We start from the raw sequence: 27,195 nt of genomic DNA on the forward strand, positions 1-27,195 counted from the left end.
TGCTGCTGATGTCTGCAAGGTTTTTTGTTGTTTTTTTTTCATTTTGAGTCTTTTTGTTGCGTCTTTTATGCATGCATCTGCTGACTTGTGGAGCCCAGAGGTTATGTGTACATAACCAATGCTAGAGAAATTACCATCTTATCAATGTGACCTTGCAGGCCTCACAGTCCTTCAAGCATGCTAGTCTTCAAACCAGTTTACTACTACTTGCTTTCATTCTTGCTCTTGGTGGGAGGCTCAGTTCCACATTGCTGTTGCCTCAATTCTGCTTGGCGGAGAGGAGGACATCCTGCTCATCTTCTCTACTGCTCAGATGGGTCATTTCTTCTGATTCACTTTTGTCTGGTAGTGTGGCAGTGCACTGGGTGTGCCTGCCACTTTAAGGGGCTGGAGCTGGCAGCCTCCAGGTGCCTGATTAGGGCAGCCATTTTAGAGGCAAGGGCTGCCTATATAAGCAGGGCAGTTTGGCTGCTGGAAGGAAGGCAGCAACATTGCCTGGCTGGAGTGCTGCTGAGATCACCCGGAGGTAAGGGGGAGCTGCAAGGGGATGGTAAGGAGGCTCCTGGTCCTGGGCATGACCTGAAACTGCACCCTGCTGGGAGTAGGTAGCCTGGTGGGGCTCTCAGTGGTGTGGGAGCCCCCAGGAAATGCCAGGCCAGTTATCACCCTGGTGAAAGGTGGGTTGGGGTGCCTTAACCCCTAGCTCCCACCACCACCGGGTGGGTTACCCTTGTGTTGTTGGGGGGCCCAGAGAGGGCAGAACCTGAAAGCGTGATTGAGTACAGGGCATGGTGCTGCGGTTGCCCCTAGGAGAAAGGGAGTAGTGGCACGGTGAGGCCCGAGGATGCGAGTGAGCGGCTAGAGACCCAGCCCGAAGGGGAGAGTACCCTCGACTGGCCCAAGCTGGGGCCAGGACTATGGGAGTCAAAAGGGCCAAGGGCCCACCACAAGGGATGCCCAAGAGCCGGGGGTCTGGGGTCCCGACCGGCCTGGAGGCGGGCCAGGGCAAGTGGCTGAAGGTCCTGGGGGGACCACACCCGAGAGGGGAACATGGCTTTGGGGGGGCTAGGTAGCCTGGATGACAGTGGAGTGGCTGCCTGATAGGAGAGGATCATAGAGGGGTCCTGTGTGGATGATTCTGGGGCCCAGTGGGGGGCCGGTGGTTGTATGAACAGCAAGATGCCATCTGCGAGGCTTGGGCTGCGGTATTGGGGAGGTCAGAGCCGCAGAGAGCGCCCCCTGGCATCGGGGCACTAGATGGGCAGCCTCCTGCTTAATTGACATTTGATTGAATCAATTATCATCAAAGGTGTGGCAAACGAGATGGGCGGGCCGTGGAGATGGGCCCCAAGTGGCCCCCTGTCACAGGTAGACTGATAGCTGAGGCTTTATTGTCCTTTTGGTTTTAGCCTTGCCTCCTGAAGTCCCTCCCAACCCTAATTATCTATGAACCTAGCTCAGTTGTGGGGCTGAAGAGGAAGTAGGAATGTATGCAATGTAGTGGCTCACCATCTCTTGAAAAAGAGTCGGTGCTGAACAAGACAGCATGCAATGGGCACTTCCTTATATCTTATTTAGATGGGCTGCACCCGCCTATCCTCGTTGTAGGTTCCCATCATATGGGCCATGTATTCTATAGTCATGCTCAACGTTGGCTACATTTAATCAACTTTATAGTTGGTTTCCATTACTGAGAATATGCTGTTTCTGGCAGGATTTTAATGATAGATAACGTATTTAGTGACATTTTCTTGTATGCAAATATAAGGCAAGGGTGTACCCCCCCCATACTTACTGGAGGAAAAACCTCACTTTGTATTTGAGTAAATATGGTACTTTCTGGTTCTACCAGAATTTTTTTATCCTCAGCTATTAAGTGAAACTCTTCTTTATTCATCCTGAGAGAGCTTATTTGAAGCAGATAACCCCAAATACTCCCTGCCAGACTTGTGATAAATTCACTAGACTTGGAGAACCCTGCAGAATCACTAGAGAACTAATACCACAGAGAAAAACATAACAGGAGATTATTTTATTGTGTGTAATTCTGGCTTAACTATTTTATTTTTTCCTAGTGACCCTAAGAATATTGTTTTTACCAGTTAAGTACAACCATTTTAATAAAAGAAATCTCTTCCTATGAACAAAACCAAATTTCAACTTCACCTTTGGATATTAATATGGTAAAGTTACCCAGCAGAAGTTTGGATTAATTATCTTACTAAATCATCAGAGTGCCAGAAAACAGACATCTCTGAACACCATAAAGCTTATTTATCTAGGGTTTAATTTCTAGACTATCACACAACATTTCCAAAAAACAATTGATTATGATATATTTATATAAGAGCATGCCTTTGCCAGTGAAAACATGGTTCTGAAAGTTTTTCAGCTACATTGCAATTGACAGGATAATATGTTGTTAATTTAAAACAGGTGCCTAGTGTTTCCTGTCCATTCACTGAGATCTTGCAAGTAAGGCATTATCTGAAGACTTACAAACAGATGTACTAGGAAAAAAAGTAGTATTTAATTTATAAAAGAGTAAGATCTATAGGCCCCCAAACAACTTTTTATAAAATGAAATACTCATTATAATTTTTTTGCCATATTTAGTGATTAGGGGGAAAAAATCAGTAAGAATTGATTTAGGGTAGCTGTTTCTACCAGCAGGCAATCAGAAGTACTACCCAGCTGAATAATTTTGAGAGCATGGAAATAACTTAAAATGAGGGAGCTTTTTGCATGCTAAAACAAACATGAATTGAAGTTAAGGGTTCTTCAGTATTCCCAAACTCAACACTAAATCAAATTAAAGGCTTAGCCTTCCACTATTTACTCTGAGCCAAATCATGCCCTACATAAAAACCTGTAGTGAGGCCAGGAAAACTTCATGAGTTTTAACTGAGGAATTTCCTATGCATCATCCTGCTTGTCCTTCTCCTCACATCATCACAGAGTTGTCAGAAAGGGCCCAAGCTTGCAAAAACCATTGTAATACAGCCAGACATAGAACATACCTGGGAGCTAGAGGGAAACAAATCCAGTTACCAGGGTGTAAAGATAGCCTGTGAAAAAATGGGTATTTTTTTTCGCAATGATGCTTTTCAATGGGATGATTTCCATTATAGGCAAAACTGTCATTGGTTACAGTGGGAAAGCTGACTAAGTAAGGACAGCTGGATCAAGCAGTGAACTGTTCATTATATAATGAGGTCCAAGGAAGGGTACAGATATCACCCACAAGGATTCTTGCCTGTCCCTTACTCCTAGACCATCACGGCAACAACAACACCTCAACACTACCTTCTTGCATGGTGTTGTTCAGAATTAAAACCAAAACCTAAACACATTTAAAAAATATACATGTAATATATACAATTACAAACCTAATATCATAAGAAAAATGGAAAGGTATAATATTTTGCCCTGATTACTTTATAGATTAAGCATGTATACCCACATTAGCAAGTCACTAGTTATTTGTATAATATATTCAGTTGTTAAAAAGTACTGTGATTGGTAACTGTTGACCTAAACAGTCCATGCACTTGCTGTTTCTGCAAGAAACACTGTAAATCAACTAACTCAATGGCATATGGAAGAAAAATCCTCATGTAAATTCTACCCAAGGACTCTATAACCAAACGCTGGACATTAGAGATCAGCAGCTCAAAAATAAATATTTTCTGTGAAAGTTTTGAAAAATAACACTTACTTTCATGCAAAGTTTTGCATGGGAGTAGAAAATCTGTATTTGGAAAAAACTAAAACAAAATATATTACACTTTTGAAAACAATAATATGTTTGGGTTTTTTCTATTTTTATTTTTTCCAGGATTCTTTCATCTTTTTCTTCCCCTTTTCTCTCTTTATTTGTTTTCTCATGCTTTCCAAAATGGAAACAAATAAGAAACAGAGGAAATACCAGGGGAAGACAAAAATAAAAAGGTAGGGTACTTATAAAACCAAAGCACCACTTCTTTTCTATTTTTTCAATCTAAAAAATGATGCAAAAACCAACTGGATTTATTATCAAGTCAAAACGCAAATGCTTCCCACCTTCTTTTTTAACATAGTATGTTGGAAGTCTTGAATTTTTCCACAGTACTGCCAAAGAGCCTGGTTCCTTCCCAAGAAGATTTTGAGTCCATCTCATTGACATCAGTAAGAATGGCTCTGAACAAAGACTCATGCACTTGCATGAAACTTTGAAACCTAAAATTCTAAATTATAACTTTTTCTTCTGAGATTTGAATGAGTTCCAAATTTCTTTCAATAATGGGTGTTTCAAGTTTAGTTTTTGATACATCATCTACATCTTATTCAGTACATAAAACAGACAATACAACCTTCCTATGCTAGCTCAGTTCTTTTATTTATAACAAATGCTTTTAGCAAAATGACCTATGCATAAATAGGTTTATTCAGCTATATTGCAGCTTGGTTAGGGTTAGGATACAGTACAGACATAACAAACCTATTGGCTGCCAGTCCAAAGCTATATAAAGAAACAGTAGCTTCTCAGGATAAAAAAATTAACATTTAATCAAGTGATTAATGTGGAACACACATGGCTATGAAATTCTTTTGTGCTCTATAAGAAATCTTCAATACTTCTGAAAGGACCATGATTGGTCACTTTTATTTATTTATATTTATATTTATATTTATATTTATTAAATAAATAAATAAAAATCCCACATATTTTACCCCTCAGCTTTTAATATACTAGCAATCACTTTTTACTCTGGCTTTGCATAAAGACATACATCCAAATCAAATATACGTGTGCGCGCATGCAGGATATTTATGAAGTCCTTGTGCAACTTTAGACTTTAATAACTTTGGATGTACCTCATGATAGAAGAAAACTGTAAACAGCAACTGAAAGCATAATTCATTAAGTTTTAACACTATACAGCTCATTTCTAGACTTCAACATAACTGCTATCTTTCATGATCCATCATTCAATCTGATTTTCTACCTCGCAGAAAACATTTTCCAGTTGCTTCTGAGTGATTTCATGAATTACATTTGTGATCCTTGCCCTATGCATAGCTTACACTATGCTAAAAAACTTAAATTATGCTTTCAATCACCATTCACAGTTTGCTTCTATCATGTGTATATCCAAAGGTATTAAAGTTTAAAGTTGCACCAGGACTTTATAAACATTCTGTGTGTGTGTACACATGTACACACACATGTACACATTCATGATTTGGATGTATGCCTTTATGCAAAGCCAGATGTATTCCCTCCTCCTCTGCTAACATCCGATATGTCAGTAGGGGCCAACCTTTTTGGCAGATCTGGTACAAATTAAGCCTTGTATTCTCCTCCAGTGCCACTCTGATCTTCTTCCCCTGCCCAGTCTGTGACTCTGCTCTCTGATACCTTCCTGATGTGTTACTCTGCTTTCTGCTCCTTGTACTGTGCTCCCTGCCTAATCTGCTGTTTTGCTTTCTGCTACCTGCCTTATCTGCCCCTGTGCTGTCTGCCCCTTTCTGATCTGCCAGGTATCACACACAAAGGTTGTCCATACCACTTGTGACATGCATGCCACAGTCTGTCTACCCTAAACATGTGCCATCACTTACTTACAGTGCCCCTCCATTGTCTATATTGGACAGATGAGGCAATGTTTATGTGGAAGGCTGAATGGACATTAGTTTCAGTAAAACACAAAAGTCTTCAGCAAAGAAGACTTTAACCTCCCTGGACACTCCATCACTGACCTCAGAGTGGCTGTTCTTAAGCAACAAACCTTTAAAGACTGACTTGAATGCAAGATTGTGGAAAAAGAAATCAACAACAGATTGGACTATGTTAAGTATGGTCTCAACACAGACTGAATTTTTATCACATTACCTGGACTAAGCTTTATTACTGCTATATCTGTCAATGGGTTAACGACTTTGATCTCTTCAACTCACCTTTGTTTCTCTCAGCAGTGACCCCTTTTTCCCCTCCCCACCCTTTCCTATTATTTGTATTTAAATTACCTTTCTATTTAGCACCCCTACTTTCTGAAGCTTCATTCACAGTATCTGATGAAGTAGGTTGTAGCCTATGAGAACATATGCCTCTAAACAAGTTAGTCTATAAGAAGCCACCCTGCCCTGCTTTCTATATATCAGAAGTTTGTATCATAAATACCTTACAACTTTAACCCTGAAAAAATTAGCGCATTTGTTTCAAAAGATTTTTTTTTTTCTTGTTTGCTACCTTTAAAATCTTGTATTCAATTACGTTTTGTTCATGGTTCAGTGTTGAGAATTCTATTAAAATAATTTTTCATTCAGTAATATTAAATTACATATTACTTTTTTAAATGTTATAATACTTGATTCCATCAGATTTTTTTTTAGTTAAGAGGTATTGATAAGTGTAGGGGAAAAGTAACTATAACGTGATCTTACCTACTTGGAGATCAGATAATTTAGATGATCAACATAAAATAAAAGTAATTAAGAAACCCTATGCTCATCTAAAATAGCCAGGATAATCTTTGTCAGGCAACATACTAGGACTCCGGAGATGTAGGGTCTCTTTCCAGTTGTGAGGATAAAAGCTATCAGTAAATGGGAGTTACTATAAGGGCACATACAGATGTTACATTTAGATTGACAATTAGATCAGGCAAAAAGTGGTGGGTCTGATCAAAGTTAATACACCTGAGGAAATGAACTAACTTAAATCAGAAATGGGTTAACCCAATCTATCAAATGTTTGTACGTGGTCAGAGTGCCCTGGTTCTGTGCTCTTTCTACCTCCTGACCCTAACTGGGCTATTTTAGCCCCCCATTCCTCCCATCCCCAGAAGGACAATGCCCCCACCAACCCACCCCTCCCCCCAACCCCATTACAAAAGAGCTGTAAAATAATTCTACATGAAAACAGTGAAACTTTGGAGTTAGGTTGGAATAATTTAACTGCAGGATGTGAATGAAATATATTCAAAGACCTCAAAGGGAAGCTCTCAAAAAACACTTCATCTAGTAATCTGGACCTGGAGAAAGGACCTTTCCTGTGCCTAAAAACAAAAAGCTGAATTTCTGACCATGACCAGCTATGCCATATAGAAAGGCAGTCTTTATTCTCCACGTTTCTGATCAAGCAGGAGTACACTGGCTGTATCTGAAACATTGTCCAGAACTGGTCTTGCCCAAGCAAGCAAAAGTGTGGTGATTTTTTTTTTTTCTTTCAAGTGTGGCAAGTATATAGAGCTTCTATTTAGCTGAAACAGCATTACAAATGCTGAGGAATTTAGGAAACAACTAGGTTTCCACAGTCTGTCTTCAAGGCCTAGCACATTTGTCCTTCCCACTGAACTTTGGAAGTAATGAAAAATATCTCTTGTAGCACCTTCACTGTTTTATAATCAGCTGTTGACAACAAGAAATAATTTTTATAAAACCTATTTATGTATTCTATATGCCTAGAATATTAAGTCATCATCCCCAAGAAACAAATCAGTCTGAAAATTAGTAAATTGATATATAATCTAATATGGAAAGATGTGTTTATAATACAAAATTTACGTGAATTATTCAAAATTCTCTTTTACAAATTCCCGGGTGCACTCCCCACTAAGCAACATATGCTCTTGATTTGAGGATAAAACTTGTACTAAAATTGTATACTGTGACAAACACCTAATATAATATGGCATCTTTCGTAACAAATTTACATAATGCCCAGCTTTGTGGTAGCAAGGTGACCAGAATAGAAAAGGCTTTAAAACACAGGTTTTGGACTCATTTTTGACATCTAACACAAAACCAAGTAAAGGAACATGTAGGCACATACTACCCTGGGAGAACACTGGAATGTGTCAGTAGACACCTATTAAAATGCTTCTCTACACTTTCTGAGGCATTTGCTTTGCCTCAGCCTTTATGGCCAGCCAAGTTTGATACCAACTCCACCCTCTCCATACTGGGGGACCATAAACACTAGGATAATACAGAAGTCCACAGATTACCTTCCACTTGGCCTAAAAAACCTGAGCGTCTTGTCACATGGGACACCTGCCATGTTTTACATCTGATCTCACAGTAAGCATTACTGTGCTATATTAAAATTAAAATGTTACTGTGCAACTGCTCAGAAAACATTTACTATGATTTCGGCCCACTCTCTGGACAGGGTTGCAGCCAGCTGTGCCCTGCCTCGCCTTACTCCCAGACTGACCACAGCACTAAGCACCACGGTTTGCACATCTGCCCATGAGGACATGCAACCCCCAAGCCTGGAGCCCACACCTTCCCTGCCATGTGGACAGCACTGCCCAACCTGGGAATGCCTGACCCTGGCACATCAGGGCAAAATGAGTCTCTGCTGCTCATGGTGGGCAAAAGGAGGCATGGGGCACTGTGCCCAAGAGGTGCCACTCTTGCCACTGAAGCTGTCCCTGCCACTGGATCTGCAGGTGGAGCCAGTCTTGAACTGGCTCTAGTGCAGTATTGGGGCTAGGACTAATGATCAGCTGATTCTCAGCCCCGGCCCCAGAACCACATAGGAGTCTTGAACTTGTGTTATCTCTGTGGTCCAGTCCTATGACAGCTGAGTGTATGTACCTAACATGATCTGAAAATACTCATGTGAAAAAGTTGTAACTTTGCTGCAATATGATCATATTTAGCACATTTTACTGCTTGAATGCACAGAAGCTCATGTTTTAAGTTCAGTTAGCATGTCCTAAGGATAATGTGTGAACAGATGGGGGAGGGAACGAATTGTAAACAAGAGAGAGAATCATTATGCTCCTTTCTAATCCATGGTGCAACCACACTTTGAATACTGTGCCCAGTTTTGGTCCCCGCACCTCAAAAAAGATTGAGAAGAACTAGAGAAGGTACAGAGAAAGGCAACAAGGATAATTAGTGGTATGAAGGGGCTTTCATATGAAGAGAGACTAAAGAGCTTGATCTAAGTCAGGGGAGGGGGAGGAATGGGCAGGATCAGGGAGCTAACAATATGCATGGAGGGCTTGGGTGGGGGGGAAGAAAATCGGGAGGCTGGTGGCGGGTGGGGCTTGGGAGGACTGGAGCGGGGGTTTGGCAGGATCAGAAAGGCTCTCTGATCCTGCCAAACACCCCTGGAGTGCCCCTAGAACCCTAATGCCACCAAACCACTCCTGATCCCACAGATGGCTCCTGGGGCTGGTTTTACTGACCTTCACTAGTGCCAGGTACCCAAATGAAGTAAGCTGGGGTGGGGGCAGGGGCAGAAGAGTGGATCAGGGGGTTGGAAGGATCAGGAAGGATCTCTTCCTCCCAAGGGGCTATCCTGAAACCCCCCACCCTCAAATAACCCCTCCCAAGGAACCAACCCCCTACCAATACTGCCTGCCCCTCCCTCCACCTGACTTAACTGATCGGCTCCTAGCACCAGCAAAAACTGGTAAAACCAACACTGCAGCTTGCAGAATATGGGGGTTTGGCAGGCTCAGGGGGAGTTGTCCACATGGAAGTGGACAGGGAGGCTGGGGGACTAAAGATAGACCAGCTTTGCAGGGGGGAGGAGAAAGAAAGGGAGGTAGGAAAAGCATAGCCCCAGGGCTGGAGCTAGTAGCTGGGCTTTCCCAGCCCCAAGGCTGTGCTAGAAACGTGTACAGAAGTTCTGTTAGATTGGTCTAGCTTAGTGTACATCTGAGGTGCACTAAAATTAAATTGGGCCATTTTTTGACTGATCTAACCTTCCTGAAACTTCTATACAGTTTGTAATCAGATTGCCCTACCTAGGGATCTAAGTGTAAGGTCCACACATGAGCAAACTAAGCTAGATCAGGTGGTTATTTTTAGCATGATCTAACCTCCCTGAACATTTGTACGTACCCCATGTAATACAGGCTATCCAGTAAGATGTACCTAGTCTGGCTCAATAAATGACAATTCTTGAGTGCAGACAGAAGTGCAGCTCCCCTCTGTAACCAAGAATGCTTTTCAGGAGGTGTTCTGAGTTACAGTGATCCCCTGGAGAGAAAAAAAAAAAGTTCACTGTTGGTTCCAGGAAGGAGGGGAATCTAGCTGCTGGCTGTCAGCCTTCAGCTAGCTTCCCCTAGCAACAGCCCCTGCTCCCTGCAAGGCTGCAAAGTTGTCAGAATGGAAGTGGAAAAAGGAGCAGAGAGAGCCTGTTTTAGGGGTTCCCCAGCCATTGCTGAAAGGTGAGGTGGGTGAACTGAAGCCCCCACACCCCAACTCGGGGGCGGGAGGGGGGCTCCAATATACCCACCCCACCCTCTCTGCAGGTTGGTGGAGTTCCAGCCTGCAAGGGGCTGGAAGGGAGCAGGAGGAGGGCAGTCAAGCAGAAGGCATCATGTGCATGTATCTGCACATGGCTGCCAGACAGCCTGGAGAGCAGCTCCCACAGGTAAGTAGTGGGGGAGTGGAATTGAGACCCCATAAGGAGCAGGGGGAGGGAGAGAGTTAGGCAGGGTGAGGGCTGGGGCCAGTACTGGGGCTGCTGCCCAACTGGGCAGTGCATGGGACTTGGGGCTGCAATGTGTGGCCACAGGGCCCTGATGCTGAGCAGGACAGGACTGTGGGCAGCTCATCTGAGGGGTGGGGGGCTGAGGCCAGTTCCTCACTGCTGCGCACAGTCCCAGAGGCAAAGGGGACCTGTGCCCTCCAGATCTGAGTGGCGCAGGGGCGGGGCAGGCTGCCTGCTGTGGGCTCGGGCTTCTACCCAGCTCCCTTCCTTCAGGGCCTCCACAGCCCAGTGGGCGCAATCTGGCGCTGCAGGGAACAGCAGGGCATCCAGTAAAGCTGCTTGCCACTTTGAGCTCTGTGCTGCCCTAGTGACGAGCTCCCTGTGCACACAGGGGTGTGCATGGGGGTAGAGGGGGTGGTTGCATGCAGAGGACACATCACCAGGGCTTTCCTGCATGGCCCCACTCTGCCCTGCAACTCCAGGTTGAACCCGCTAGGCTGCAGAGACCCTGGGAGAGGGCAGCAGGGCAGGAGCCCGAGCCTACAGTGGGCAACCCATGCCCACCCCTACCCCACGCACAGATCTGAGGGCCATGGGACCCTCCCTCCTCCCCAGGATCGCGTGCTGCTGTGAAGAACTGCGCCCCTGCTCAAACCCACAGCAGGCAGGCAGCAGGGCAGGAGCTGGGCTCTGCTCTACTGCAGCAGCTGCCTTCTCCTGCCAGAGGCAGGGGGCAGCAGACCTGGGTCCCTGGCCCCATAGGCCTGGCAGCTTGGGGGCCCCCTGCAGCAGATCTGGGGGCAGCAGGAGCTGTGGGTGGAGGTTGGCAGGGAGCACAAGGGGATGGGGCAAGGAGGAGGGACCCACCTGCTGTTGCTGCTGCTGTCTGTGGCTGAGCCCTGCTCCATGTGGAGCCCAGCTGGAGCAAGCAAGAGTGGCTCTGGGAGCCCCCCTCCCCTCCACTCTCCCCCAAAGGAGCCAATGGCAGCAGCAGCAGTAGGCAGGGATTGGGGGGGGGAAATGTGCTGATGAGCACAGAGAAGGAAGAGAGGATTTTTCCTTGCTTCGGAGACTTAAAAAATAAATTCCCTAGGTGCTGCTCCCACAGCGGTATCAACTGAAATGGGAGTGTGTCTGTGTCACTGTACAACCTCCCCTTCTGAGATTTGCCTCTGTATATATTTCAGCTATTTGTTTTTTGCACAGCCTTAAAAAGGTGTATGTAACCAGCATGTGCCTGTCCTAAGCTTTTTAATGCGAAGTTCCAATTAAACACACTTTATCCAGATTAAAACATACTAAGAGCTCCCACGGTGGCATCTTCAAACATTATAGAGTTCATTCTGATCACTCTTACATTTAGCCCCTTCAGTTCCCTGAGCATTCCCTGGAGTCTGTTTATTTTCACAATAATTAAGTCCTATGTTTTGCCAAGAAGGGAGCTATTCAGGCTAACTGTTGCGGTTTTCCTACTAAAGAATTACTGCAACTTTCCTGACCAAGAAAAAATTAATTAAGAAGATTGTATTTGAATAACAGACTGCTGGGATAATTATAAGGTGAAAAGTTCACAATAGTAAATCTTTACAGAATGGAAAATGAAATTCTCCAGGTTAGTTTTAATTATAACAGTTTCACAGTACTTAACCATCACTCACTCCTCTCAAAATCCAAATAATCTAGTTGCAAATGCCCTGAATTAAAAAAGGTCTGCACAGATTTGCAAAACTTGGTTGACGGTCTTTGCCCGGAGATGAACAGGAAATTGTGCCTTGCTGATCTTACTAGATCTTCCAGCAACCTTTGATGCAGTTGACCATGAGGTGATGATAAAGTGTTGTTACATGACCTGGTGGGTTATTCATGGGCTCACTCGAAACTGTTTCTGCTCTTTCCTAGCAGAGAGGTCCCAGAGGGTGGTGATAGGCTAGACAAGACAAGGTTTAGGTAGCTAGGTCTCTAGAAATGGAAGTGAACCAACAGGGAAGGCTTGATGTTAGTAATAATAACCAGAATCCCCAAAAAGCATCATAGCTGACAAGGTTCTGTCTCGGGGCAGTCTAAACAAAGCAGACACTGTTCCAAGAATGAGCTAAGAAATCAGTCTCTCTAACGGCTCTGAGGTACATATGGACATTATATTACAGTGAAATGAATGCAATAATCATAAATGTGTGTTTAAACTTGGCACAGTATTCTGGACTAACACTAAGGTGAGTGCCTGAAGAGGAGACTAGGATTCAGAGGAAGAGGTTGTGTTACAGATGTACCTAAAGGAAGAAATGACAGACTAAGAGAAGCTCAAAAGAAAAGGGACAGGTACAGGCACAGGAATAGGACACATCAGGGGGGCAGTGAGTGAGGCAGCTCCATAAAGCTAAGGATTCAAGAAGGTGAGTCAGGTTGTGTGGAGCCTAAAAAATGAGGATATAATGCTTGAATTGTCCATTATGGGTGATTAAAGGTAATTTAAGAAAGCAGGATATGGGTGAAATAGTGGGATAGTATGATAATTCTAGTGATAATTGTATAGATGGTTTATAATATGGAAAAAGATATGGTTTACAAAGCAGGACCAAGAGGATTCCATGTAAGACACTGAGCAGAAAAGGAGAGGAGGAAGATGATTTTGGAGAAAATTTAGAGTGGAAACAGCACCTATTTAAAGTTTCTATTGGGTCTAAGTCAGAACTTCAGTCCATAGATTTTCCTCCAATTATAGTGAATTTTGATCAGAAGAACATTTGCAATAAAATACAGGAGACATGAAATATAAATATATTTCCACTCAAAAACCTACACAATTTGAAATATTGCCAAAAATAATTTAGAGAAGTGAAATCACACAAAGCAAAACTGCAGAAGTATTCAATGAAATTGTTGCTAACAGGCTTTCACTGCAGCACACAAGTTTTAACAGTTGGAGAATAATCTCTGAACCCATCAGCAAACACTAGTAGATACTACTATAATACCACAGATAGATGATAGAAAGTCTGATAACATAATGGAATATGCACTCTGTTATAACTACAAACTAGATTTTAAAAAGAAATCTGAAAATGAATAAAGTTTTCATAAACTAAAAATAATACATTGCTAGAATGGTGGAAAATGTTGCCCATATCCTATCAAATGGAAAACGTTTGCATCAATTATAGTTAAAAACTCAAATGAGATTGTGGGGAGGAGGAGGCAGGCAATCTGCTGAGCCACAAGCAAGTGTACAGTGTTTTCACTGTGATGAGAGTGGATTAACTTTATTTTCCCAATAAGTGGCAGTGGTTCCCAAACTGTGGGTCACAACCCCAAATGGGGTTGCAACATCAGCAGATGGGATCATGGGGATGGGGGGCTGTGTGAGAGGCCATGAAAACAGAATGGGGTCATACTGATTAAATGGGGCCATGCTAAGGAAAAGTTTGGGAAGCACTGCTATAGGACATTAGGAGAGACATCTGTAAGCAAAATCAGTAATACCAAGAGCTGTCCTGGAATAACCACAAATTGGAAATGCAGGGTGTGTTTTAAAAATATATACACACAAAGCTTTGAAAATATTCTTTATAAGGGTAGCAAGAAAACATTGAAAATTGTCATTGTCTTTGACTTGAATGACATCTGTTGCACAGATCTTGCCAACCTAGACCTAGTGAAGAACTACAGTCTCAAAGCCACACTTTATATTTACAAATGTTTCTCTTTAAAAAGTGTGCAACTTATTTTCTTGCTGCTGGCAAGAGTATGCAATCCCAAGCTAATTCACTCCTGAAACTTACTGCCATTCTGTTCCTGAGAAATGTTGTTAGGAAAATACAATGCAGAAATGAGTAATGCTAACTCTAGGATTCAAAAAGAAGGATGTGGGAGCAGTGACTGGCACCACAGGGGTGGCTGCACACTCCCATTCCCAGCCTCTCCCCCTGAACCAGGGCCAGAAGACCATGAAGCTGGGGACTTTTTTTTTTTTTTTTTAAATGTCCCAAAGCAGATAATAATCTCCCCCTTCCACTCTCCTTTTGTCACTGTCCCTTTCCCTCTCTACTCAGAGAAAGATGAGACTCACCCAGCCACCACTATCCCAGTTGTTCCTACCTCACTTCAACTAGGGCTGCAGGGAGCAGTTGCATGGGGCTCAGCTGGAGATAGAGGCAGCAGCAGGCAGGTTTCTCCTCCCTGTGCATGCTCCCTGGTCTGGCAGGGAACACGGGGGTGGGACTGGGAACTGGGCAGGGAGGAGAGCCCACCCACTGCTGCCTGCTGTCCCTGACTGAGCCTGGATTCCCATACATCCCAGCTGGAGCAGCTATAGAGTTCCTCCTTCTGCTCCTGGGTCAGATGGGAACAGTAGCAGCAGTGTGCAGGGGGGTGGAGGAATAGGCTGGTGTGTGTCAGTGTAGAGGGGAAGAAAAGGAGTGCTGAGATTTGCATTTACTTTGGGGACTTAAAGTATCCAGCTGCTTTTCCTGAAACAGTGCAACCATGCCATAGCACCCCCTCTGGATCAACCCCAATGCTGTGTTGCTTGGGCAAGTACAAGTGATATTAAGTCTGTAATAGAAAATGGAAGACAAGCTAAGAGCTTGTCTACATTACAAAATTTTACAGTGCTTGAATATAATCATAAAATATTTGTTTAGATGACATAGTGCTGAATAAGATTTTTCCTAGATTATACCACTGATTCGGTCTAGCCAGTGCTCTACCTACCAAGTCATTTTTTCGAAACTGTTCAAGCCCATGGAAAGCAGCACACAAAACCTACTGTCACAACCCAAAGTTGTGGTTTTTCTTGTTTGTGTGTGCTTCGGCATCGCTAAATCATGTTCCCGCCAAAATTGCAGCTCTTTTGCACGGTGGAGTGTTCTGCTGCAACAGAGAACCCGCATGCAGGAGCTTTTCCCGCCAGTTCTGTACCTTTCTTTGCATAGTGCATTTCTTTTGCATTATAGCAATGCAAGGAGTCACTGCCATTTGTATTAAGATTCGTGCCACATTATTGGCCAGTCTTAATATAAGCACACGTGGCGGCTAGCTATTGGCTTGCTAGCCGTACAAAAGGCTTGGGTGGTTTCCGCCCAAATCGGAGAGAGAGAGAGCACGTGGAGTTCGGGAAAGGAGCGTGAGGATCTCTAAGCGCTGCTGATCCATACGAACCCAGCTTTTTCCTTAAGAGGGCAACAGAGGTTTAATTTATCGAACCCACGGAGCTTCAACAACTCTGCAGGACTTATTTACTGTCCCCTCGGAGCCTTAATGACTCCGAGGCAACCAACCTCTAGCCTCTCCCTGTCGCCGATTGCAGCCCAGATGTATCCCTATCCTAAAGACCCAATTGTCGAGCCCACGGAGTTTAACAGCTCCGGGGGACCTGGGAACTGAGTAACACTCATGGAGATACAGCTGCTCCGTGGGAACGAATTCTTGAACCCCGCGGAGCCTGAATCACTCCGGGGTCAAGGAACCGAGTGTATTAGAGTCCTCCACCGAGAACTCAAGCTGACCAGCCTACACCGCGACCACCTTGGGTGTAAGTAAATAATCTTTTCAATCAACCATTACGCCTCCGTGACTGATTCTAGCTAGAGCGTGTCATACCGCACTGCGGTCTTTTCCAACCCTGTGTAGCCAGGCTACTGGCCACAGCCTATGTACACACAAAGACGGGTCCCCGGCTCGCACATGGCGACCCAAATGGGATTAGGAGAGAGCTCACACATGGTGATCCAGGCGGGATCGGGAGTCAGCCCGCGCACCTACATTAGACATCTATAGTCATACCTTGGAAAATAAGCTGAGACCCCAAGAACCCGATTATTATTTTTACTGCAGCATTAATTAAGAACCACTAGTTCTGTGATGTTAGGCACTATACAAACAGCCAAAACTGGTTCTACAATGATGAGTTTACAGGATGTGCAGAAACGTGGGTATGAAAGACTGTACAGCTGCTGAGTATTGCCTTGGTGCAACGATAAAGGATATAGACCTATGTGCAAGTGATAGCATTGATTAAAAATGAAGTTGGGAGTATGGAAATGGAAAACCAATCAGTAAGTGGGGTCAAGAAATACACCATCAGAAGACTACAGGTAAATTTATCAATCTGCCTAATACATTTGGGGAAAAAACAGCATCATTTTGCAAACCTGTCAGCATACCACTATATTACCTCTGCTGCATCCATAATAATCACATCTGTCATACCACTTACTTTTTAAGTCCTTATTCTCCATATAATGCCTAGAAATGAGGCTCTGTATGTGCTATGTATCTGATCTGGGTTATTTTACTCTTTTCGAGCATGTGTTACTCTGATGCTTCTGCCTTCTACAGAGCACTGAAAATAGGGAGATGAGCAAATAGTTTTCCAGTACAGTGGGAATAAACCAATAACTCTGTGAAGATCAGGCAATCCTCAGTCCTTGAGTACCCAATTTCCACAAATCACCTCCCATTATCATCTCTCCTAGGTAGTCCAAGTTTTGATTCCTGTTCCCACTCCCAAGCTGACTTCCCTGTAGACCTTCTAAAGTTCACAAGACACAGTGCAAACATCAGTGGGTCAGCAGGAGGAGTCGATCTGGAAATATGCTCTCCCCTCAGGACCAAGTCAACTCAGGCAGCGTTTAACATATCCATAGAAGGCAAGTCTGAAACTGAAACAGGAATATAGGCGTGGAATCAGAGGGGAGCAGGAAAGATGGGAAGTTAAGTGCGAAGATTAACTGGGAAAGGTGGCTACAAAGGAGGGACCAAAAAGTCTGGCCTAACAAAAAAGCTCTGCAGGTACTGTGAACTGGTGCCACAGTTCCAGGGAATTTACAACTTCATAGTGCTAACCAGGAAGAGGTAAGCTGGAGCCCAGCTGCATATGTTGAACTATATGGACACACAGCCATTTATAGTTGCTACCTGACCAAAGGCTGCCAATTTAGGACAGTCTCTGTTACAGGTTTCATTGTTTGAAATACAGGAGCATCTATATTTATTGTTGATTTTAAAAATATTTTACAGTACATCCTATTTTATTATGAAAGGGCTCTCCCATGAGCTTCATGTTCACAGAAACCAAGTTGTTACATATGCTTTACTTTGCACTTAAATTACTGAAAACCAGTCTCTATTAACACACTGGCCAACTTTGACTTGCCAAAGCAAATCAGATGAGGGAGAAGGAGAATTAAAACAACAAAGATTATAACCAAAATATTTTCACGGCTAGGGAGGTGCATTTTCAGACCCACAGGAATCCTGTTTAAATATTGTTTTTCCAAGTATATAGGAAAGGTGGAGTATAAAAGTCTCTACTGGGAGGAAAGACTGATGAAATGGATCCATACTCCCTAATGTACTCACAACTAATCTAGAAAACTAATGTAAATATTTCTTATTTCAAACCTCCACAGCTGAATTTTCATAGCTTTCATTTTTCATATCAGCCAATTTTGCTTTGCTGCCTTTGTGGACACATAGGGTAAAATAACAGAAAATAAAGAAGTAGATATGCTGAACTGGCTACTGTAATATAAGTATGTTTTATGAGCCTAGTCATCAGTGAGAGTGTGCTAGATAGGAAAACAACACTGAAAAAGACTATGTAACACTAAGTCCCTTGTCACACTCGCAACTCAAATAACATTTTCATTTCAAACATTGCTGCACCTTAAATCTGTGGTATTGTTCTGCAATAGTCCAAAAGCCATCATGACCTCACCATTATTGCACTGTGATATCATGGTGTTGTGTTGTTTGTGTCACTGCTGAGCAGCTATAAAATGTTGATAATATTGTGTTTAGTTAGAAAGTAGCCAGCCTACAAAGTGATACAGTTAGCATTCTTTCTCATGTCTTCGGAGCAGTTGGCAAAGAAGGAAGTGGTAGAGAAAAATCTTTTTTGTTCCTTACCTTCTGGCAATTGTGAAATGAAAGTGGCCTCTCTGCTCTTTCCATATTTTCCTAGAAGGGAGTTCTACTCTTAGGCAAGGTTTACTCCACCGCAGGGGTAGGCACCCCCTGGCGCACATGCCAGAGCGTGGCATGTGAAGGCATTTTGCTTGACGTTTACACCTCAGGGAAGGGGCCAAGTTGTGCTGCCACAACAAGGATCAGGCCCCTTGAGGCTTCCCCAGCTGTCTGCCCCTGTCATGCCAACATCTTACAAGTTGACATTGCAGGTATTTTTGGCACTCTGCCCAAAAATGTTGCCAACCCCTGCTCTACAGACTTCTGACAGTCTTCAGCAACTTTGGCCACTGGCACAAAGATGATTCAATCTTAATTGATACAGTTGTGCTGTCAAAAACTCCTAGTATAGGTACAGATATACCAGTGAAACTGAACTTTTGCTGGTATAACTCATTTCACTCCTGTGCATGGTTTTCTATACTGATACAGAGGGCAGCTTTGAGGGTATAACTGCATCCACACTAGGTACAGCATATTGGTAATACCAAAGTAGTAAACTGTTCTAAATTTAGATATAGAAAGAAGAAAGAAAGGCTGAAAGATTGCCTCTTACATGGATATGTTTCTCTGCTAGGTATTTCTCATTATTATAAGCATAAATCAAGGAAATTGGTAACTGCAGGGACCTGCAAAAAGTGATCTGGGTTTCAGGCAGACCAAGCTAATTGGCTTTATGGACCATAAGAGAGCTCTGAAAAGCAATAAGAGGCTCCAGAGTAAAATCTGGGGATCACCATTATTAAGTAATAAAAATATAGAGGATATATGATATTCAGACACCATCTTCCAGAAACCAAATGGGGGAAAAAAAAAAAAAAAAAACACAACCTTTTAGGAGCTAGATTCTCTCTCACTGAAACTGGTAAGGCTAACAGCCACCTTCCACTACTGATAAACATAAGAAATAGTTAAGCCCCTCCAAATAACGTGAATGTCATCACCGAAAGCAAAGATGCCAGCAAGATACATATGGGTGTAGGGAGAGTTTGACTGGGAAACTCTAGAGACCTCTTTCTGTAAATACTGAAGGAAGGAACGGAGAAAATAAGCAGCTGAAAGCCCAGGACACAGATATGCTAAGCATGTAGGCCTGAAAGAGGCTTGAAGCAGTGAACAAACAAAAGTGCGTACAGATGTTTGAATCTTCCTTGTTTAAGGAAACGGAACATTAGGCTTTCTTTATAAACACAATTACTTCAAAGAAATACCTGACTCCAATGTAAATTTCTCCTCCTAACCACAACAACTCAATAAACTTCAGTCTTTAGTTTAGGTATCTTTTATTGGACCAACTGCATAGCTGGGAGAGGTGTTAGACAAATTTTTAGGCATACATTACCTTAGTGGTTAGACACGAACTGGAGATGAGGTAAAATAGTATACGCCCAATATCTTGTCTAACACCTCTCCCAGCTATACAGTTGGTCCAATAAAAGATATCATAAAAAAACCCTCATCTCTCCTACACTTTCTGGGCCATTACAACTATTACAGCTCTCTAATCCCCCTATAATCTTTAGTTAATTATTTATTTAAAAGAGGGGTAGGAACAAAGAACATTCAGTATCATGTAGGCCCTAAACATTCATCATACTCTCCATACAAAAGCTGTTTAAATGAACATAAGCAGATGCCCAAGCAAGTTTATCGTAGTCTTAAATAGCATCTTAGAATTGTTAATGATAAACAAAGAGCCCTGCAGTTTGCCCAGGTAGAAGCAGTAGCTCATACCAGATGTTTTCCCTAGCTGATGAACAACGAGCTTCCACTACATAATTTACCATCTGATCAACACTTCCTGCTAATCTAACAATCAGGCAGATGCCTTGCAAATTATGGAATATAGAGCATTAGGCACTATTGTATCAGACCTTTCCCTAGCTTTACATGAGCTGAATCTGCATGACTGAAGTCTCTGAGAACTTTACAATTGCCTTCAATAGGCACAGGGTCAGACCCCAAGGGCATATTAAATCCATCACATCAGTCTATGGGATTCAGAAACATGAAAGTAACCAGCAAACTCTGTTGGGTAGATCAGCTAACAGATCAGCTTCACAAGATTTAGAGCTTTTTTAATGTTTCTACTAAACATATTTGTCTAAAAGTCAGGCAAACTTATTTTTTGTGTTGACCTCTGACCTTTCTGTGCCTTGCACATTAAATCAATGATGCTAAAAGTACTGGTATAATTGCATACATTTTCTGACAGAGCCTCTGCCTCATTCAATGTGCAAAATAAACTGCTTGGTTAATGAGTTGCTCTGTGCTAGTTTCTTTTTCCATATTTTCAGTGGATGGTGGTAGCCCTATGTCTTATATACTACACATTGTTCAAACCCTGACCTGAAGACAGAATTGTAAAATTCCTCATTTCTACGGCATTCTTCACAGTAATATCTGAGTACTTCATAAACTTTGATGAATTTGTCTTCACAGTGCCTCTGAGATGAGGAGGTAGCATTATTTCAATTTTACACAGAGGAAGAGAAGGAACACAGAGATTAAGTTCAAATGAATCTACTAATTTTGGGAGTCCCGTTTCAGATACCCAAACAACACATGATATGTTCAAAACACAGTTCCCATTGACTTCAGTTGTATCTGAAGTGACTGCTCCATCTGTCAGCAAATAAAGCCCTACTCTCTCAAGCTGGACATGCAGAAAATATGAAACAAGCAAAAAGTGACCATGTTATAAAAGTATAAATTAAGGCATCTGCCCAGCATCATATAGGAATACCAGTTCTCCAGGGCAGCATTCAACTGCCTTGACCAGGAGACCATCCTTTTCCTTTCTGCTACTCTCTGGTCTCGATCATCCCACACATTCCAACATTTGCAACACAAGAAAAAGGACCTTACAGAAAATATTCTCCGTTACTGCATAACCTTGATTCATTCCCACCACATACCCATCTACTGCAGAAGAATGAAATAAGGGTCCTGTAAAAAAAATCATCTATGATCATGTAATTAAATGCTGTATCATGATGCACATATGCATAAAGGGAAATAATTAAAATTGTATAGGGAGCCTTCAATCTAGTTTTCTTAACTTTAGAGTGACTGACTCCATAGCTTTGTTGCTCTTTTACTGTAGAGTTTTGTGAGGATAATGAAGGAAACTGAAAAACAAGAAGTTCCATCATACGGTATGACACTTATAAGTCATCAACAGGATTGGGTCATTTAAGCCACTGACAGATGTGTAACTCCCAGGTCTAACTCATGGCACTTCACAGAAAGCACCATCAGTTAAACTGATCTTCCTGACTCCCATTGGTTGGGGAGTTAAACTGATCTTCCTGACCCAAGAGACATTAGATCAGGGGTAGGGAGGGGCCGGCCAGGGCTAGGGCAGACAGACCCACATCTCACCTGGATGGAGGCAGCACTAGGGTGCCGAGCACCAGGACCAAGAGCTCAGGGCAGGGTCTGGGTTGCACAGGGTCTGAGCAGGCACAGAGGAAGGTGTTGTGGTCAGGCTCGCCTAACCAACTCCTTGGGAAGGTGACAGCCAGAGTACAGTAGGGGCTCAGTGGGAAGCGGGGGCTGCCCTGGGGCTCTGCAGACTTAGGCCATGGCAGGGGTGCCAGCAGCACCCAAGGTGGTGCCTGGCCTGGTGCAGCCCATGCAGCTCTGTGGGGATGGGGCACAGCAGCCCTGCCCATGAGGAAATGCTACCCGGCCATGGTGGGATGCCTGGCTTGAGGGGCTCTCAGCTTAGCCTCTGTGCATGCTGGGAACATTGCAAACAGGGCTAAGTCCCCATCCCCCACCCCCCGGGTTGCAGTAGGAGCCCCCCAGCTCTGGGAACAGCTGCCACAGGTGGTGCTCAGGGCCGAGCCAGCTGGGATCCTGCAGCACAGTGACCCTGCACAGCACCTGCCTCGGCCCAGGCCCTTTAAAGGGAGCTGCAGGTGGGCAAGGCCAGTGCCCGAGCAAGCCACCGCAGCTGTGGGTTTGTGAGAGCACATACGGCCAGGCCCTTGTACCGGGGGTGGCTCCACCCCATATGTACTGTGCCCAGCATACAGGGAGGCTGAGTCTAGAGCCAGAAGTCCCCAAGCCTTACATCCTGTCCCAGCCAGGTGGCATCCCCTTGCAGGCATGGTGGCTTCGCCCCATCCCCATGGAGCTGTGTGGGCTGCTGAGCGCTGCTGGGCACCTGCCATGGCATCTATCTACCCAAGCCCTGGGCACAGGGCTCATCCACCTGCTGGGAGCCTCCTGTGCAGTGGATCTGCACAGTGCCTGCCTGGACCCTACCCCCACCGCCTTGCAGCTCCCCTCCAGGAGCTAGGCTGGGCTGATAGGCACAGCCCAGGTACAGAAGGCAGGGTCAGAAACACAGACCTTGTCCCTGCCTGTGTTCTCCTGACTCCACCCCCAGTGCCTGCTGTGGTGTTGGGCCGGTGGCTGCTCTGGAGAGCCCAGAACAGCCACTTAAAAAAACATTTTTTTAAAACAATTTCCTTGCATGCCTCCTGGTGTGCCAGGGAAAATGTCTCCACGTGCCACTAATCGGCACGTGTGCTGGGGGTTGCCAATCCCTGCATTAAATGTTGGGTAGGGAGAGTGGGTGATCAAGCTCTAATTTGGAGCTCACTCAGGGAGAGAGGCTATATTCCTGCAGCCTCTTCCCCAAGCTCCGCCCCCCTCTCCCAGCTCCTGTTCTGTCTCAGGGTGGGAGAGAGAGAAGGCAAGGGAGGTAAGTCTATTCTGAGAGTTCAGACTGTGGAGGAATCAGGCCCTTTAAAAGCACTCTGTAGCCTTGCACTTGTGTTTGGGCACAGCTTCAGGGGCTTTCACAGTGCTTTCAGAGGCCAGATGGGCAAAAATTGTCACTTCTGTCTGCACCTTTAGGTCCTCCACACAGAGGGATGGGGAGACTTCAGCATCTTACATGCCATTCTAGAGTCTGGAATAGTATGGGCTATCAGTGGGCACAGATGTAGCTCCATGTTTACCCCACACTTTCTCTCCATCCAATCTGCTTTATCCCATTCCTGTGCAGTCTTTCCCCAAGGTGTGGTTTATCATTCTAGACCTATTCTCTATTCTAATCCTGTCCCACACAACCTGGCTCTACGAGAGAGTCTTGGTCTCCTTGTCCTTCCTTCTGGAATCCCTTTCTAAATACTAATATCCTCCTCTCCGTGTGTCCCTCCTCGAACTACCCTCTTCTCATGTCCTTATCCAGCCATTCCTGTAACCCACCAGCCTCCAATCATTCCCTGCTTCAGTTCCCATTTTTAGCCTCCACACTGTCTCCCTTCCTCTACCACCTCCTCCTCCCTAGCTGCTTATTTCAGTCTCTTTGCTGTTCCAATCCCAGTTCTTTCCTTACATCTCAGGTGCTTGTCAGATCTATCTCCAAATGCCCCAGTCTCCCCTGAGACTAGTTCTTAGTCCCAGCTTCCTTGCCTCAGTCTTTCCTATCTCCCCTCTTCTCCCCCCACTCTGTCTCCTAGTCCAGGCTCTTGATGGGACAGTTCTCAGTCCCTCAACATTCAACTAAGGCACCTTCCCTCATCTGTGCTGTCTGAACACCTGCCAGGTAGTAGGTCAAGAAAACAGGAGAGGCAGGGTCCTTATTCTTAATTCTGAGATCTGACAAAGCATTTTTACTCCTGTCACATCTAGGAGCTATGAAGAGATGGAACATGATCAGTGCACACAGAACTTAAGCAATTTTAATCTATTCAACTTTAAGATGTCTCTACTGAGCACATGACTTGCCATTGTTCAAAGGTTTATTATCTAGCCAAATTTAGGTACATTTTCACATCCCCTTGCTCAAGTTCCTGCTCAAAAGCCTGGGGCCACTAGACCTTTTCAAAGTAAAGATCAAACAGATTATTTTTAAATGAGGCAAGTATCTTTGCTTATCCTCATATATATTCAGGCTTGGGTGGCATCTGGCATGGAAAGCTTCAGTCCAAAAATTTTAAAAGTTAGAAGTAATTTTCCTTATAAAATTTCTGATCATGGGAAATATCAGCTAGCATTAGTAGTAAGTCTTAGTCCAGTCCAGCCAATATGTGTAAGTTCACTCCATGGATAAATTTAGCCTACAGAATAAAAAAATATTACACAAAATCTAAAATAGTCTGGTGGTTAAATAGGGACACATACATTGCTTTCCTTTCTCTTGCTGTGGTGAGAAGCAGACCCTCGTGGTGTTGTCATTTTCAGTTTTGTTTTGGAACTGGGAGCATTTGAGGAATTCTGGCCAAGAAGCGTTCACCATCCCCAAGACTGGTTCACAACCTTCTTTTGCTGCCTCACAAAATGATCTGCAGGGCAGGAGTCCTCGACTAGAGGAAAGAAGGGAAGAACGAAGACACCAAGAATTATTTTTTTAATCAGGGTATGAAATAAATTTCTACTTTTTTCCTTTTTTAAATTAAAAATAAACAAACATTTATAATAAGGTCATATTCAACATGGCAGTACAGGATAAAAGGCAAGTTATCTATAGTTTTAATTATTTATTGAAGGGCCTATTTACCGAGGCATCAAAACTCCATATAAATCCAAGTTAAAGGAGTTTCTAACTAAATTCAATCTTGTCCGTGCTGAATAGCTAAAATATGATAAATATGAAGAACAAGGACAGAGGCCATGAAGTTAAGTAGTCTTTGAACTTGGCTTTAGAAATTACCCATTAAATAAAAAGTTTAAATAAGGTGCACCAGTCTGTTTTTTTCTCTCACAATAGGTATATGGTTAAATATAAATGTGTGTCCCTATTTTATATTAAATGTATATATGTATAGAACTGTTGCCATTTGGCCTCTATCCTTTAAACACCTATTATGCAAATCACAGAAAGAAAAATTTTTAAATAATGGCCTGGTAGGAATTGTAAAATAAACAGAAAATATCTATCATTATATTTATTAATGATCCAGAAAAGGAGGTGATCAGTGAAGTAACAACATCTGCAGTTCATTGATAAAAAATAGTGCCAAGGAAAGTTTAAAAAATGGTTAATTGGTTTCTGCACTAATTTAACATATCAGTCATGCATGTAGTTTTGAAGTCCATGCCCAGGCTCTGCTCCACCGCCATCACCATCACCTCCAAGCTGCCCAGGGGGGCAGCAGTGTCAGTACAGAGGACCACAGGGCAGCCTGGGTGCAGACTCCAAGCTGCTGCAGCAGGAAGGCGGGGCAGGGGGGATGAAGGGGGCGCACATAGACACAGGCACACGCAGCCTGCATACAGCTAGGAACGCAGCCCGGCAACATGTATAACAGTGCCCAGCAGGTAAGACTGTGGAGACAAAGGGGCATGGGGAGAGGGAAGGGGTGGGGAGCAGATCAAGACCCTCAGGGTGAGGGAGGGAGTGGGTCAAGAGCAGGTGGAGGGGCTGGGGTGAATGGGGCCTTGGGGTGAGGGCAGGTTGTGGGATGGAGTGCAGGGCGGGTGTGGTTCCCTACCACTGTGCATGCCCCCAGGGAGGCATGGGGGGGTATATGCCCCCCAGATTTGTGCATGGGGTGGAGGCAGGCTGGGGCTCTACAACCTGCTGCCCTTGCCCCAGGAGCCACACAATACCATGTTGTACCTCCTGCCACTGGGTGGGCAGGGGACACATGACACGACCAACGTGCAGCTCCCAGGGCAAAGGAAGCAAGACAGAGAGCCCCAGCCTGCAGTGGGAACCCAACCTCTGCTGCATGCACATGCCCCCCATGCCTCCCCCAGGGGGGTCCACAGTGATGCAGATGCACACAGACCCCTACACCTCTGGACGAGCCACCCACAGCTCCATCCCATGACCCACCCCGGCTCTGTGGCCTCACTCACCTTAGCCTCTGCCCTTGCCCTACTCCCTCCCTCACTGTGGGGGACTCAATCTGGCCCCCTTTACCTCTTTGCTCTCCCCCTGCTCCTTCCCCCTCCACATACTTACCTGCTGAGTGCTGCATTACATACTGCCAGACTGCATTCCTGTAGGGTTACCATATTTCTAGTTTCAAAAAAGGGGACACCTGTGTGTGGGGGGTGGGGTGGGGGTAGGAGCAGTAATATAAATTAGAGGGTAGGGAAGGTGGTATGCCCATGCCCTGCCCCTGCTGCTCACTCCCAAGCCACAGCTCCCCCAGCCCTGCTGCTGCCCTCACTCCTGACCCACAGTACCCTGCATCTTCCCAGGGCATGCAGGGACCACCCCTCCCCAGGCTCTGAGCCTCACACACACACCCACAGCCACCCACACCTTGACAAATTCCCACATATACACAAGCCTTACACCCACCCCCCAACTATACAAAGTACCTGCATAATTTTGCATAATTTTGAGTTTTTCTGCGCATAATTTTGAGTTTTTAGCTGTGCAATTAAAATCGTGATTAATTGTGAATTTTTTTTTAAATCACGCAACTATTTGCAATCAAATGTTTTAATCACTTGACAGACCTAAAAGTAAATCCTGGTTCATCTGTCATGCACAATTTACACATTGAATAAAACCAGATCCAGATTAGAAATTAGAGATTATAAATGACCATTATCTGTACTGTTTACAAATTTAATTTATTGTATGACCTGTAGTATTTACAGTGCTAGTGATGTGGATCAAAATAGTCCAACTTATTACAATATTGATTATCATCATCATCAATTGCAATAACAACAATAATGCATCATTGACTCTCTAATCAAGACCAAATACCAGCAAGATCCCATAAGTGAAAAAGATCACTCTGTTCATAACCTGCAATTAATTGTTTAAAACAAATATTTCGTTTCCTTATTAAACCCAAACTACA

General features: G+C 44.0%; 1 protein-coding gene across 11 annotated transcripts in view; it reads right to left on the bottom strand.

The window, feature by feature from the left end:
* CORIN (corin, serine peptidase) overlaps positions 1 to 27,195 on the bottom strand; it is a 352,509-nt gene that overhangs the window by 189,100 nt on the left and 136,214 nt on the right. For all 11 annotated transcript variants that reach the window (XM_025198376.1, XM_025198378.1, XM_025198372.1 and 8 more), the window contains one exon: positions 24,551 to 24,732. In XM_025198376.1, the coding sequence (XP_025054161.1) occupies positions 24,551 to 24,732 (182 nt within the window). The remainder of the gene's footprint in view (positions 1 to 24,550; positions 24,733 to 27,195) is intronic.

The sequence above is a fragment of the Alligator sinensis genome, unplaced genomic scaffold (assembly GCF_000455745.1).
Source record: "Alligator sinensis unplaced genomic scaffold, ASM45574v1 scaffold134_1, whole genome shotgun sequence".
NCBI lineage: Eukaryota > Metazoa > Chordata > Crocodylia > Alligatoridae > Alligator > Alligator sinensis.